The sequence below is a fragment of the Malus sylvestris genome, chromosome 9 (genome assembly GCF_916048215.2).
Source record: "Malus sylvestris chromosome 9, drMalSylv7.2, whole genome shotgun sequence".
In the NCBI taxonomy this organism is placed as follows: domain Eukaryota; kingdom Viridiplantae; phylum Streptophyta; class Magnoliopsida; order Rosales; family Rosaceae; genus Malus; species Malus sylvestris.
In genome coordinates this window covers 3,353,596-3,369,843 of record NC_062268.1, presented here as the reverse complement: position 1 = coordinate 3,369,843, position 16,248 = coordinate 3,353,596, and the positions used below count along the sequence as shown (strand labels likewise).

Below are 16,248 nucleotides of genomic sequence, written 5' to 3'. Positions count from 1 at the left end.
CCTATGGAGAAATAAATTCTTGTGTTTCGATGATTATTTTGTTACAAATTAGATAAATTCAAAACAATTAAGACATTTATATGCAGTGAAGAAAATGAACTGATACGGTTCTAAAAAGAAACACTAAATGTAATACGTATACGATGGTCATATAGTTTCGGATTTGAGTGATTTTTGGTAGACATTATCTTTGAGGGAAACTGTAAGATATAAATTATTCGGATTGTTAAAATAAATTAGAAAGTGAGCCTTAGAAAATGGGTGTCAAAATTTGTGTCAGGCCTTTGTCCTTGGATTCAAATTCTATATCGTGTATACAGCACATGAGGGTGGAACTGGAAGGTGGCTAACGTGTTTGATATGTTGATTGTTTAGGAGGGTTCTCAAGCAAAATCTTATTGATAACTTTCATTCACTCGATATGATTTTGAGCTGTTGTAGAACAATGATGAGACAATTAGTAAGATTCGAGCTGAAGCACATTTTTAAGGGACGAAACTGTTGCCGACCAAATGATTTGGTCAGCTCTTATGAATGATTGATTTTGTGCTTGTAAATTGATCCGTCGAGTTAGATTTTCTGAGGTTGAGAGCAAAGGATGCCTACTAGTGGAGACTGTATCTAGTGACACTAACTATGCCAACAAGCGTGATCAAAATCTTATAAAATAGCATATATAATCTTATACCTGATGACACAAAAGATTTTCTAGGCAGACCTCTCTTTGACCGTGCTCTATCACTTGCTCACTGGAAACACCGAACAGCAAAATTGCAGTTATTTGTACTTGTGGGCATAACAACGATGACTTATTGATGACCATAACAACAACGTTTTGACAAAGAGTAACTTCACAATGTCGACTTATCAATAATAACGGTAACTTAATAAATGACATATCAACTGCACGTTCATTTTTTTTAAATACATTTAACCGCACTACAGAAATCTCTCTCTCTATATATAATATAGTCCCTTTCTCAAACTTGTTTTATTCTCTTCTCTTCCATCAATCAAAGTCCCCCAACATAGGGCAATAATTGTTGGACTCTATATATAGTGATCAACTAAGCTCTTACTAGGCACCAAACCAGCCCGGAGGATGTCATAGTTATATATGTCAAGAGCTGCTACTTTGCACTACTTAATTAGTTTCCTCCATCACTAGTTTATAAATATTTTTCAAGTATTCCAGGTTTTTAATTGTGAATCGAGAAATGGCTCCAATTGGTCAGTTAGCCTCACCGGAAAACCACCCGGCGACCTCCCAAAATCCAAACATGTCTGATCATATTCCGAAGTCATCGACATTATTTGAACAACAATATTACCCACCTGGCTTTTTCAAAAAGGTATAACGTTGTATATATCTCGTATGCTTTTGTTTTGCTTTCGTTGCAAACATGCACTTTCATCGTTTTCTTAAATTATCAACTTCGCAGATAGAATAGTGTGCTTTACTCAAGTTTGAATCCTCTTTCTCGCAGTTTAAATGAGTTAATCGTTAATGTAAATATGTACTAATAGAAAAAATATCCAATTTCATATATGTATATGCTTGCAGGTGGTGGCAGAGCTGATAGCAACGTATATGTTGGTGTTTGTCACGGCCGGCTCAGCTGCTCTTGCTGCCAGCGACGAACACAGAGTCTCAAAGCTTGAAGCTTGGATTGCAGGAGGGCTTATCATAACCGTGATGATCTATGCGGTCGGCCACATCTCCGGTGCGCACATGAACCCGGCCGTCACTCTTGCCTTCGCCGCCGTTAGGCATTTTCCATGGGAACAGGTACACTCACTGCCAGCCTTCTAAGGTCCCCATGTTTCTATTTTGTTAATAGATTATGGAATTGCAAATTTATTTTTTATTTGTTTCAGAACTATGTGTGAGACGTGACTTATGGACAATATAATGCCATGCATAGACAGGCCCATGAAACTCACATTGTAGATGCTTGTGTGGGGTCCAGGCTAAGGCCCATTTGGGCCCATAACCCATAACGTTATCTATGTACCCACACACTTGGCCACAAAACTCAACTTTTTTTTTTAATATAAAAACCCAACAAACTTGCCACTTAGTAATCTAATGATATTCCTCTTCACTTCACTTATAAATGAGAGATCTTAGGTTCGATTCACGTCAAAAGCGAGTCTAAACTACATTATTGCTAGTCCATTGTGAAGCTAAGCCCATCCCCTCTCCCTTAGTGAATATCATAAGGGAACATCATTTAATAAAAACAGAGCTCCATTTTCTTGGATCCCACGGTTTAAGAAAATTTTAGTCACCCACAATTATGTTTTAATTCAACAACGTAAGAAAACGTAAAATAACAGATTCAGATCAAACGATGAATAATTACAATTTCCCGAAACCATGGGTTCTAAAAGAATGAGATTGTTGGAAATTCTCATAAATTGAAGTGAACTGAATCCTCTATATCATAGTCATCCATATATGTTTGTTAGAGAATTGCATTTCAAGTGTTGTTCTTATGATTTATGATATTGGGGATAACAAACTGTAATATTTAATTTCTTAAGATTATATTTGGGTAAAAGATTTTTCAAGTTTCAAAGGAATTAGACTAAGTGAGTGAAAAAATACATCATAATTCTTTTAAATAGGATAGATTAAAAATGCATTACATGACCATTACAAAGGTATATAAGAGGAATTTGCATATGACACCTTCTAACAAGGGATTTACAAATTCCTGTTACATGTATTTGTATTTCACACGTGAGGCACATTTCTAATCCCTCCTATTTGCATTTTGTGATCCATTTCTCCATAACTCAAGTAATAAAAAAACGTTTACCTTTTTACCCGAAATTATAAGTTTAGTCACCCCACCCTATGATAAAAAAAAACCCATATGTTTACACATTTTGGTTAGTTCGGGTTATTAGGCGTGTGCCCGCCCCCTTACAAGTTCAAATTCTTTTCTCCAAATATTTGAATGGTATAAAATATTGTCTCGTGAAATCATTAACATAGTAATCTCTATACTTATATATGTGAGAGGTTTTAAATTCGACTTACTTTTATTGTGAGTTCAATACCTAGGTATTATGTCTAACTCAATCTCACGAAAATTTTATTGTATTTGTACTAAAAAAAAAATCATAATACATGTCGTATTGTGAAAAATTCCCAAAAGACTTTTTGGTACATGGAGTAATTTTGGGCTACCAATTCTATATGTTGTGATTTAGGAATGTAAGAAGTCTTTAAGGGAAGAGATTTTTTTTTTTTTTTGAATGAGGATTACTTGTATGGTTCATACCACATCGAACGTCAATGATTTGAACAATCTATTTTCCAAGTTATACCTCACAGGTCATCCTTGCAAAAGATTAATCAAATCAGAAAAAATTGAGACATCTAATTGGGTTCAAAGAAATTAACGAACGCTTTGTTTTATAAAAAACAATGAAATTTCATTGTGATAATTAAATAATCAAATAGTTTTGGATTGAATTGAATTTTTGCAAGGATGATCTAGGAATCGAGACCTACAAAATAGACTGTTCAGATCGTTGAGTTCAATGTAAAGTGAGTCCCACAACTAATCCTCATGTCTTGAAAAAATGAGAATCCCTTTGCACAAAAGGCTTGTAGAAATGTATACCATATATGGTCCACTTTTCAGCAAGTTGGTGGAGTGGTTTAGGAATGTATACCATACTTTTGTACCACAAACATTCATGACCTTTCTTTTCAGGTCCCAATTTATGCAGTAGCTCAACTAGCAGGATCAATATCTGCCTCGTTCACCCTTTCTGTACTATTGCACCCAATTAAACAACTTGGCACCACTTCACCTTCTGGATCAGAGATCCAAGCTTTGATCTCAGAGATAATCATGACATTTTCCATGGAGTTCATAGCCTCCGCTGTCGCAACTGATACCAAAGCTGTACTGTTTTCACATATATAATTCTTCCCCTTTATTTTGACATGAAATGCCAACTCTTTATTTGACATTTCACTGAGGACTGTTCACAACAGGTAGGAGAGCTAGCAGGTATTGCGGTTGGCTCCGCGGTTTGCATAACTTCAATCTTTGCCGGGTAAGTAAAAGATCGTGGAGATACGCACAAACAGAACTAGTTACAAATATTTAATAAAAAAATAGACACTAAACACACAATAACCGTGCATATATTTGAGCAAGGGAAACAGCTAACGTGGTGTTTGGTGAATACACAGACCAATATCAGGTGGATATCAATGAACCCAGAAAGGACAATAGGGCCAGCAATTACAAATGCATACTACAAAGGAATATGGGTCTACATCGTTGGACCAGTGATAGGAGCCCTACTTGGCTCATGGTCCTACAGCTTCATTCGGGTCAGCGATAACCCGATCCAGGCAGTATCACCACCCTCATTCGCATTCCAAGCTTCGTTGAATCAAGAGCGACGGCAATGGACAACCTACCTTCAAGGGCCCTCTGGATTCAGCTTGAAATTTCTGTATACAGATCAATAGGATCTTCCAAAAGTCTGCAAAACACGTTAAGCAACTTGTACGCACACCAGAAAACTCCTTGGATTGATGATAGTGCTCTTTGTGCAATTATCTGTTTTGTATATATATCCCAATCAATCTACCCCCCACTAAAAAATATTGTTCCTTAGGTTGCAAGCAACATACAATGTTATATGAAACAACAGCTCAAAGTGAATTTGATGTCAGTGGTTCCAGTTATAATCCATCACACCAATCAACCAACCTTATATGCTTACGAACCGCCCATCTTTCGTTCGGTCCTTCATCGTAATGCCCCACAATAGAAACATTCTTGAAGTCTACAATGACATCAAGCATAAAATGATGTTGGTCAAACGAATAAAAAAAGATACGTTAATTTACTGATATGATAAAATTAGGAATTTAGCTCTAGCATTCATCGAAAGGTAACTAGGGCAGCTTCTATGAAGAAAAGATTCGAGAAAACCCTACTCAACAAAGGAAATAAAACATAAACTGTATCATCATGGAGGTTCATCCAAAGAAACATTTAACACAAAATCAAAAGCATGACTGAAACACCATTCGCTGCCGCCGTACATGTGGCACAAAGAATGCCTGTTCAACAAGCTCACTTGTACACAACCTGCAGTGTATTAATGTGAGGTGGAAAATGGAAATATATAAAATCCATCACAAATTGGAGAAGAGGCAAAGTGAGAGAGAGAGAGAGATCAGTGGACAAACTTGATACATTTCCTCTAACTTCAAAGTGATTGCATTCAATCCTGCTATGAATTCATCTAGCCTACGATCACAATTGCAACTATGGCATGCCTCATCTTTCTCCATTCATCATACTGTCCTTTTAGTGGTCCAGCCCTTTTATTAGTAGATAGAAGGTGAGAATCAAAATTATTACATAAAAATGTGAAAGTAACTATATATTCTATCTTTTTCTATAATTGGATGAGGAATTTACAAGTAAAAATAAATAAAATTAGAATGCATATGTTAGTTATAAAAAAAACAATAAAATACAAAAGATAAAAAATACACTACATTAGAATTTTAAGCTCTCCAAATATTAATTCAATTCTACACTCCAACAAATTTGGCATAAACTGCAATCTAGTTGAGCATTACAATTAGGCATAACACAACTAGGTTTAGTTGATTGATCATGTTTTGAAAGTACAATTCATTTACATTTGTCTATGTATAGTACATCATAATTACAAAATCGAGTTGAAAGTACATTTTTGTCGCAACGTTATCCCGAATAAATTATCATGTCGTATTACAGTTTTGTCGTATTAACTTACTGTTGTCAACGTAACATATCATAACTAACGAATCTAGGTTATCGGGAAAAAAGAACACTAACGAACCTAAACGTGAAACTTTGTCGGAATTTGAGTTGTGTCAGAAAAAATTATCATGTTGAATTACAATTTTGTCACTGCGAATGGCGACAATTTTTTTCATTGGAATAAATTTACTGAGTTCTCTCTAATCATTATGTATCTGCTTAATTTTTATTTTTCATTTTATTTGAATATTTTTTTATATAATATTACTAAGAATTGTAATTTTTAAATATTGAGCATTTAAAATTAGATAAACTTTTTTTCTTCTTAAATACAACGATATATTTACACTAAAGGAGGTGAGAAATACATATTTATTAATTAAGGGAAATACTCACACTTTATTAGGGGAACCCTTTGGTCACCCATATGTGAATATGAATGTTAACCATGGTCCATACATAATTAATTGTTTATTTTTTTTAACCATGAAATGTATTTTTTTTTTTTTTTTTTGCAAAAAAGCAATCAAATTTGGGGTTATTTAGTAATCCTTATGCATATAACAAATCAATGGTTCTACTAACATTCTCATGAATCATCAATTTGTTTCATATATTTATATATAAATGATTAAACGATCATCAATTTGATAATTTTTTTGGTAGAATCAATCTTAAAATGTGATTAAAATATGAATGATGTTCTGATTATGATATATGTATGATTAAAAAACGTCAATCACAACTAAGTTGATAAGAAGGTGCACAGAAGACGCAAGTATTGTACTGTTTTTAATCACGAATTTCAATATGTGTTAATTTCATGGTTAATTATACATGTTAACTTCTTTTTTGGATACATGAACGTAAATCTATAAAATCTAAGAAGAAGGCTTTCTGATAAAAAGAAGGGCATGGTAGTAAATGGATAAGAAAAAGCCAACCTTGCGTAACCGTCGTAGAACAAGGGGAGAAAACACCAGAAGAAATTGAATAGAAAAGCAAATTGCCACACAAAAGCATGGTTATGTGGCACAAACACTGGATTACGCGTCCATCTCCAGCCATGCCTGGCGCCAAATGTATTTCATGAACATTGTTTCCTTCCGACCCTAGTCCACCCACTGCGTTATAAATGTGAGCTATTCTAAGCCCTCGATGCAAAGCGAAAAACACGCACTGCTATGTAAGAGAGAGAGAGTCTCTGAAAAGAGAGAAGCTTAGAGGAGATCTCCAGTCAGTGGTGCATTTTGTTCTCTCATTTTTTTAATTTCATTCCTTCAGTTCATTGCTCTTGAGCCTTCTGTCTAATTTGCTGTATATACAAATGTATTCTGATTCGAGTTATTTTTATGTGTATACATATAGTTTTTTTGGTCGGTTCGGTCATGTACATATAATAGATGTATCATATTTTTCTAGGGTTTAAAGAGACCATCTTTCCCAAAAAAAATTCGTTTTTAGAGGGTTTGCATCGGTTTAATAGTTTCCCAATGAAAACATTTAATTATTTTTCTACATATTCGGGTAAACTAAAATGCCTTACACTTAATTGGTTAATGTGATTATATATTCTATTTTTTCCCAAGATAAATTTATATATAGCATTTTTTTTTATTGTTTCAGATCTGATGGCATCTTATTATGCATGCATGCCTGATCTGTATATGTTTTGTGGAAGCAGGTAACGTACAAAATCTTCGATGGAAACCGCAAGCAAGATGGTGGAGAAAGCGGCGGCCTTCGCCTCAGGGAAAAGTAGTACTGAAGCAAAGGAGAAAGTAGAGGCGCTGAACAAAGACATAGAAGCAGGTCAGGGATCCTCGAATGTGAACTCGGAAGAAGGGCAGGAATCTGGTATTGGAATACAAAATGAATGCAGAATTTGCCAGGAGGAGGATTACCTTCACAAACTCGAAGCTCCTTGCCGCTGCAACGGCACTCTTAAGGTACACCATATCATGTATATGTTATGAATTAATTACTTAAATACGAACATGCATGTAACGCTTTTAATCCTTAAGAAGACGTCTCTGCAATGTCAGCTAGTCAACTTGTTTTGGTATGTTTGTAGGATCCATTTATTACATGGTGTTATCAACGATGGCAGTTTCATGTGTCCAAATATGATGTTTATTGTCACTTATAGTACTACAGTTTAGTGATATTCCTCTTCACTTTTAAGTGAGAGGTCTTAAGTTCAATCCTCGCCAAAGGTAATTTTGAACTACATTATTGCTAGCCCATTGTGAGGCTAAGCCAACCCCCCTCCCTCTTAATGTAAATAATGTATTAGCACGTTAATCAACATTTCAATAATAATTCAATTATTAACAACCATGTCATATAATTTTTACAAAATATGAATGCTACTCTTACCACCTATTTATATCATCATTTGTATCTAATAGAGATGAAGCCCACATGTATTGACAGACTCTACCTCTACTAGAGAAAAGATACAAATGATGGTACAAATAAGTGGTAAATGTAACATCACTCTTAAATAAATGATTTGCTTAGCATTACTCTAATTAATATGGCTGGCTTTCTTTTCGGCTGTATAGTTTGCTCACAGGGATTGTGTTCAAAAATGGATCAACGAGAGGCTAAGTATGACTTGTGAAATCTGCAACCAGGTATATATCATATAGCATGCTTCTTAATTTATTTCTGCTTTTTTTTTTCTATACAAATATATATAGGTTTAGGGTTTATATCTAGAAAATGAACTTTTCTGTTTCTCTTGTGCCACTGAATACACAGCCCTACGAGGCTGGATATACGATGGTGATACCCCCTCCACAGCCCAGTCCTCAAACCGAAAATGTCACTATTCCAATCAGGCAAGTCCAATTTCCCGAAGCTATAAAACATGCAGTAGCACCATAGTTGTAATTAGCTAATAATTATAACCACATAAAATTAACGTTGATCATGAAACTAATATGATATATGGGTATGGATGCATGTGTCGCAGAGATGGAACTTATTTCATGGTGAATACTCAGGCTGGGCTGCAAGCTGCACAAAGGACTGCGCAGACAGAGGCAGCAGCGGAGTTCCTCCGCCGCCAGCATGCTATGCAGGCTCACGGTGGTATAGCTTTCAATGCAAATGCACTATGTCGCATTGCAGCAGTTATTGTAAGGCCAAGAAGCTAATTATATATCTTTATTGAGTCATAATAATTTCAGTTATACATTTATCAAGTTTTCATTTATTATTTAGTAATATCGCCTTGCAGTGCCTCACATTTCTTGTAATGAAAGATATGTACTACTTCTATGAAAGTGGACAGGATAGCCATTTGCTTACTATCTTTTGGGTAAGTAGGATATTAATCAACACTAAATCTATATATTTTCTTCTTAGAAAATGGTTAATTCTTTTATGTTAAGGTTAAGACTAACTCAGCACCATGGTGATTGATACACACAGGTTTTGTTGGGTCTTCTCATACCATCCTATCTCATAGCTTGGTGCGCAAGTGCATATGTAAGCAAGCACTTCCATGATTCATTCTTATTACACTGACCTCTTCCATGATTAATTATCTAATTACATATTTCTCATTAATTACTAGTGTTGTGCACCGAACCAAAGTGAAGGCGATTTAGCGGTGGTGGAGGTCGCAGTGCCGGAGGTCCCAGTTGCGGCGGCGCTGCAGTATAACTGGACTGCTCATCGATATTGATGCAAAGACTCTTCTTCAGAGTTGATGGGGAATAACTATGGTTCTATAAGCCAATAAACTCTCTTCTCCTAAATGAAATTTATGTAATGCAGATGTTGGTTGTTTTATGTGAATTTGTAATTTTATTTTGCTGTACTCTTATGTTTTATTTTATTACAAGAGCAAACTAGTTATTATGAATACAACAAAATTTTATTTTATTAAGTGAAGTCTGCTGTTTGAGCTAAGATTTGCTTTCTAAAGATAGAGGCCCAAACATTTTTTATGGTTGTTTGAGCTAAGGCCTTCGAGCCTTGTGGCCCATCTTAATTGTTAAATGTAGTCATGCATTGTTCTCTTCTTTACAAATCTCATAAGGAGGTGCTATTTGGAAAGATGCACAATGATTTACTTAGAACACGATGACTTACTTAGAACAAGAGAAGTCTTGTCACGGAAGTAGGCACTAGACCTAGTGTTTGAGAGAATGACTTATACACGAAACAAAGGCGAAAATATTAGTGTTTCAAACCATTGATGTACTGAAGACTGTATTATACTTTTGTGTTTGTAATTTGTGTACTCCAAATTCTTAATGGCATTGGATGCAATTTCAACTAAATATTATCACGTGACGAACTTTTGTTGAACAGAATATTCACGTTAAACATATATTTAACATTCATTCGACTAGTCACGTTTATGTTTAACATTCATTAGACCAATGACGCCACTGAAATAGTGGAGAAACTCTGGTTTAAAAGGCACACAATGGATATGAGTAGGATTCCACCATCCACAATACAAAAGGTAGTGCAAATATATATTGTAACAATACATCAGGCAGGCTCCCTGTCTCTCTCTAACTTAAACAAAATTCTCAGTGACTGGATTTGGCTAAGAGAATTTCAAGTCTTTCTCAAACCAACAAAACAAACCCAGTACAAAAGAGAATTCATACATTTCATGAATATATGATATTATATATAGATAATTAGTAATACTAAGAGGATTATGATAAATAGGATAATTAAGGGATTAATAATCAAGGGCACTTGGGTCCTCCTTGCTGGGTCTTCCAGTTGTTGTAGCAAGGGCACACAGCCTTGTTCCCGTAAAACCCAGGGGGTACACACAGGCACTTCTTGCAGCATTTCTGACAGAAGAACATGCAGGGCTTGTGGTACTGCGTCTGGCTGCACCTCCTCGTGCATTGTGACGGGCATTCTGGTCATTTTATCACACACAGAGACAGGCAAAAGTCACAAAACCGAAACAGTAACAGTCTCCGTTTTCAACCCAACCCAGATGCAGATTGCAATATTGTTGAACCTTGGTAAATGAATGAAGACCATGGTCAAGACTTTGACTGGGAAGAGAAATTAAAGCTTTTTTTTTTCCTTTTGGTTAAAGAAAAATAATTTCTTTAGTATTTAGAAGAAAAAATAAATAAGTAAACATCTAAGTCAGTAAGACAGTGTGTCCACGATTGCATCGAAATTCATACTCTTTTTTTGTGAATTGAAATAGTTGAAACATTGCTATGTAATATGTTAAAAGAGAAGAGAAGAGAAAAGAAAATTGGGTTGTGAGATTAACTACTTACGGCTGCTCTTGAGACTCCCAGGTCCATATGCATTCTGAAAAAAAAAAAAAAAAAATAGTAACAACATTTAAGCAAAATGTAAACAGTTCAATCATAATTCATAAAACAAGGTAAAGATTCAAGCTTTATAGAAAGATCCACATTATCTGTGTGTGAGGGGTATAGTGCGAGAGAGCTTACATTGCCCTTGTGCTGGCCTCCATGCCCATGATTTGCCATAACCTGCAACAAAATTGATGAACAAAACATGTCATTTTGTGAATGTAGGTGGCATTCTTGTCATTGGGAACAAGTTCAAAGGTTTTGGGGGGGGGGGGGTTTGAAAAGAGAAATTTTGAGCTCATACCATGGTTTGAAGCATGGAGATGGCAAGGAAAGCCAAGAACAAGGCAGCAAAGAACTTAGCCATGGCCATTGTTACAGACAAGTCCCCGTTAAATGGCGAAACTAACCTCAGGGACAAGAGGAGGGTGATGTGAACAGAAAGAGAAGAAAGGGGAGTTATGCGTACTTGGTGGTGTGGTGGGGGGTATAAGTAGCAGAAAATCAACGAGCACGCAATTGTTGGGTAAACTCACTCACACAGACTACTAGGGCTGCTAGCTTGGCATCAACTGACACGCGTGCAGGCACATTGATTGAGTGGCTATGATGAAGCAAAGGTTAAGTATGGCTTAACCCACTATTAAAAAGGGAAAGATGTCTTCTTGAGTCATCATTTCTTGAAAATATCGTTCTGAGTTGGCATAAAAGATCATCACATGGGCAACAGGATATATGGATAGAATGTTTATTGTTTCTTTATATATAGATACCCACGTTTATTACGTTGAGAGAATATTTATTACGTGTAAACAACCTAAGAGCATTTTCAAATAAGATGTCAAATATAATATATCAAAATTTTATTTGATGGTTGATGTGACAAATTAAATACAAGTGCTAAATTCTCTTCTTTTTCAATGGATGTGTCAAATATTTATTTTATTATTTTATTAGGCATAGAGTTACATTACCTATTAAAAAATAATCCAAATTAATTGTAGTTTTTATTCTATTGGTTGTTAATGAGATTCATGTATTAAAAAAGTTTAATTAAATACATTTGACTCCTTCTTTGTTTGCTGTCAAAAAAGTCAGTTAGAAAGCAACGAGTCAAATGACTCATATGCCACATCATATATAGCATATCCATTGGAAAATACCTAAATGTCTTTTAATCCTATTTGACATATTTGACATTTTGGAGATGGTCTAAGAAGCTGTTTGATAATTATTTTTTAAACTATAAATAATTACTTTCATATTTTACGTTTCACTAAAAACTAAAATTAAAACAAAAGATTGGAATTTTATCAAACCACCCAAAATCTTTCCCCTTTTATTGCTCCAAGCTTTACACATATGAGAATATATCTCTTGTTGCACCAATCCTATCTTATGCAGGAATGCAATTTAATATATTTGGTACAAAAATGGTGAGCCTTAAAGGCAAGGGGAAAAAGTTACCTTGTAGGTGAACTAGTTGGGTAACTTGGCAGATCATTATAAATCAAAGTGTGGCTCATGCTCAGCCTTTAAAAAGGAGGGCAAATTAGCCCACTAGGTCAACGTTTGAGAGGTTTATGTGAGAGTTTGTCATTTCTGCAAATATTTTTTTTTTTTTTTAACAGAGAATAGTTTTAGTGAGTTGAATTGTTAGCCGTTAAAAATAAAAAAATCAATAGAAATCGAGCTCGTATCAAAATATATAAACATCATTACTTTTTGTTATTACGATATAACATCATATGCCACTCTTATTTTTTCAGTATTAGCAATTTAGCATTTTTGTTGTTAACTTCATTATAAATCAAAAGCTAATGGATAAATAAAAACAACATACAGAGCGTAAGACAAAAAATTAAAAATGTTAAATCATTACAGAAAATCTTTACTCTCCCTGGTTTGCTCAAATTATACATATGCTAAAATTCAAACTCAATGTTCTTGTTCATTAACGGAGAACTGACCAAAGTGTCCTTCAATTGCTCTTGGTCGTGTGTTTTTTCCCATTTTTGTACAGCAACAAGACAAATTTGCCCTCGCTGCCCACGCGTCCATCATCGCTGAAGGTTCTACTTCAACTTCGTCTCCACTTTTCCTTTCCTCTTCACTTTTCTCTCACGAAACTCTGCCCTTGTCACTCTCTTTCGCTCTCAAATCTCGACTTCTCTGTGTGATTCTACTAGTCTCTCCTCTACAAAGCCGGCAAGAAATTCTTTAAAATCAAAGAGCTCCATATCACCACCGGAACAACAGGTCCTTCAGATTCTCCACCATTTCTTCACTCTAAATTTTTTCACTATATACGATATCCAAGTTAAAATAAATCATATGATATGTCAACAATAACTTAATATCAAATGCGTAGGTTGAACTCCAGTGATAATATGCCTAATCTTTTTTTCATGGGAACTTTAACAAAAAGCACCCGGTACTGTTCACTTTAACGAAAAACCACATTTTTACACTAAAAAGTCAATCCTGGTACTATTCACTTTACCCTTTATTTTGTCCTTATCATTAAAACTCAAAGTTTTCAAGTCTTTTTTCATTAGTTTTCTTTTTTTTCATTGAACATGTAATGGACGGTGCATTGAAGAAGGGAGGGTAGAGGTAGTTAAGCGCATTGGGAGTGAGGGTGTCCCCGCAATGTCATAGTTGACAGACAAGAAAACGAAAATTTTGGTTATGTTGCGTTTAACGAGACGAGTGAAACAAGTTTATAGGCACTCGGGTGTAAATTTCTCAACATTACAATATGGAGTAAATTGTAGCTATGGTCTTTTAACTTTAACTCAATTTGAGCAATTATCCCTCATCTAAAAATTCATTACCATTGGTCCCTCAACTCATCAAAACGTGCAGCTATGGTCCTTCAACTAAAAATGAATTACCATTGGTCCCTCAACTCATCAAAACCCTCAACTTATCAAAACGTGCAGTTATGGTCCTTCAATTAAAAATTCATTACTATTGGTCCCTTAACTCATCAAAACGTGCAGTTATTAATTCAACTGGAGAAATAGTCCCTTAATTTTAATCCAATTGTAGCAATGGTTTTTCCAACATAATTCGTTTTGACAAATTTTTTGACGTAGTGGACGAAAATGACCATAATTACACATTTTGATGAGTTGAGGGATCCTAATTATATAAATGGTTATTCCACCATAACTTATTTTGACAAAATTTTGACGAAATTGATGAAAATGACTATAGCTACACATTTTGATAAGTTGAGGGACCAATGGTAATGGATTTTTAGTTGATGGACCATTGTTCCAATTTAATTAAAGTTGAGTGATCATTGCTACAATTTACTCTTACAATATATTGTTTTTAAAAATTAAAAAAATTAAAAAAAAAAAGGTCACCGTAGGGCTAACTCTGTTCCATGTATCACTGCTGCAGCTGCATGTGCTTCAACTGACGAGAGCACATGACCCAAAGCCGAAGGCCTGCTGCATGCGGATGCGTTTGTGGGTTTGACAAAACTGCGTGTTCTGCGCTTCCCATCCCTTTCAGTTTCAGTTGTCTCGTCCAAATCTCATCTCTCAGGTTCTCTGTGCCAATAAAATGGTTGAAATGGTTAACTGCTCTCCTCCCTTCCAAGGCTCTACATTCAACGGATTCACCGACATTTTGTTTCCAATAGTAAGTTTTACACATTTTTTTAGGCAAATGTCAAAATTGTCTATGTGTTCTACTCTATCGGCCAATTTAGCCTTTGTATTTTCAATTTGTCCTCTGTTAGCCAATTCAAGACAATCTGTTAAAAGATAGTTAAAATTGACATGTGTCAGGTGCATCAGAGGACAAAAACGTAAATTTAATGTACACCCCTAAACAGATACAATGCCCATCTGTAGAAATTGATGTTTCGTTCAATTCACTTGAATACTATGCAATTTAGAACATGTCAATTTTAACGGTCTTTTAATGGTTTGTCTAAATTTGGCTTACAGATGTAAACACATGATTGATTTAGCCAAATTGAAAACACAAGAATTAAATTGGCTGATAGAGTAAAACATAGGAATCATTTTGACATTTAAACTTTTTTATAACCATTTAATCGAATAAGTCAAACAAAATCAACAACCATAATTAAGCGAATTATATTCCAATTCTCTAAACCCTAAGTGAGACGCAAATGACTCATACTCTGACATGAACTTCCATCTTGCATTGTAAATTAACAGCAATTAGAACTTAGATATTATCTTCTCGTTTGGAAGTGTTTTGAAAATAGTTAAAAACATTTTTGGTGAAAATATTTAGAACCAATTTTTAGTAAAAATGCAAGTGAATCTGGAAAAAGCACTTGAAGTGCTTCCTGTAAGAAGCACTTTTAGAGAAAATAACTGGTGCTTCTTACATGAAGCACTTCAAGTGCTTTCGGACCCAAAAATATTTTCTTTAAAAACGCTTTTAGTCATTTTAAAAACAATTTTAAACGAGCTTAAACAACTATTGAAATCTACATTCTGCTATTAAAGTATTACGGACCCAACAAAGAAAATGGGAAGACCTCGTGTTATATTTTGTCTCACTTTATCTTAAAAAATATTGCTAATCAAGATCAATTAGCAATTGGAAAACAAATTGCACCAACTTGAGAAACTTTTACAATAACATTTCACAATCATACATAAATGAAATGGATGATGCCTAAACTTGCAAGAATATACAAAAAGGGTTAAATGAATAGTACCCTCCAACAAATTAGGAATGTAATTATATAATTCTCTCTCACACTTTCTTCTTTATCTTTCTATGTCTATAAAAAATTTAACACAAAATGTTGACGTATCTTAATTGTAATTGTTTAAATAGATAGGAGAGAAAAGAAAAGGAGGGAGACTTGAAGGGGAGACAATCCTGTTCCAACAAATTAAGGGTCGTGCATTGCAAGGTACATCACGGAAAGAAAGAGAAAAAAAGGTATGCCTTATTGAAGTGTTCTTGTTCTTTCATGTGAACATGATCCGACTACCACATCGGGAGGGGTTCAATTTAGTTTAAAAGCAACATGATTGGTGCTAGATCTTTCTCAAAATTCTCTCCTCTTTCTTATAAGAGGAAAGGTTTAATAACACCAATGTCTTACGTAAATATATGCA

General features: G+C 34.8%; 2 protein-coding genes and 1 pseudogene across 2 annotated transcripts; 2 read left to right on the top strand and 1 right to left on the bottom strand.

Moving 5' to 3' along the window:
- The first annotated feature begins 1,116 nt into the window (after window positions 1-1,116).
- Window positions 1,117-4,481, top strand: LOC126583714 (aquaporin NIP2-1-like; annotated as a pseudogene).
- A 2,506-nt stretch (window positions 4,482-6,987) lies between these two features.
- Window positions 6,988-8,962, top strand: LOC126582521 (uncharacterized). The gene is made up of 5 exons (XM_050246666.1): window positions 6,988-7,034; window positions 7,483-7,747; window positions 8,366-8,437; window positions 8,565-8,644; window positions 8,779-8,962. Exons 2-5 carry the CDS (start codon window positions 7,502-7,504, stop codon window positions 8,960-8,962), a joined length of 582 nt encoding a protein of 193 aa, XP_050102623.1. The 5' UTR covers window positions 6,988-7,034; window positions 7,483-7,501.
- A 1,268-nt stretch (window positions 8,963-10,230) lies between these two features.
- On the bottom strand, window positions 10,231-11,599 carry LOC126583713 (gibberellin-regulated protein 6-like). The gene is made up of 4 exons (XM_050248219.1): window positions 11,427-11,599; window positions 11,261-11,302; window positions 11,081-11,114; window positions 10,231-10,701 (listed from the first exon to the last, which is right to left on the bottom strand). Exons 1-4 carry the CDS (start codon window positions 11,493-11,495, stop codon window positions 10,520-10,522), a joined length of 327 nt encoding a protein of 108 aa, XP_050104176.1. The 5' UTR covers window positions 11,496-11,599; the 3' UTR covers window positions 10,231-10,519.
- Between the last annotated feature and the right edge of the window lie 4,649 nt (window positions 11,600-16,248).

Coding starts and splice junctions, on each gene's coding strand:
- LOC126583713 (XM_050248219.1), bottom strand. CDS start 11,495: ATGGCCATGGCTAAGTTCTTTGCTGCCTTGTTCTTGGCTTTCCTTGCC. Junction 11,303..11,426: donor TCTCCATGCTTCAAACCATG/GTATGAGCTCAA, acceptor ATTTTGTTGCAG/GTTATGGCAAATCATGGGCA. Junction 10,702..11,080: donor TGGGAGTCTCAAGAGCAGCC/GTAAGTAGTTAA, acceptor TAAAATGACCAG/AATGCCCGTCACAATGCACG.
- LOC126582521 (XM_050246666.1), top strand. CDS start 7,502: ATGGAAACCGCAAGCAAGATGGTGGAGAAAGCGGCGGCCTTCGCCTCA. Junction 7,748..8,365: donor GCTGCAACGGCACTCTTAAG/GTACACCATATC, acceptor TCGGCTGTATAG/TTTGCTCACAGGGATTGTGT. Junction 8,438..8,564: donor CTTGTGAAATCTGCAACCAG/GTATATATCATA, acceptor CTGAATACACAG/CCCTACGAGGCTGGATATAC.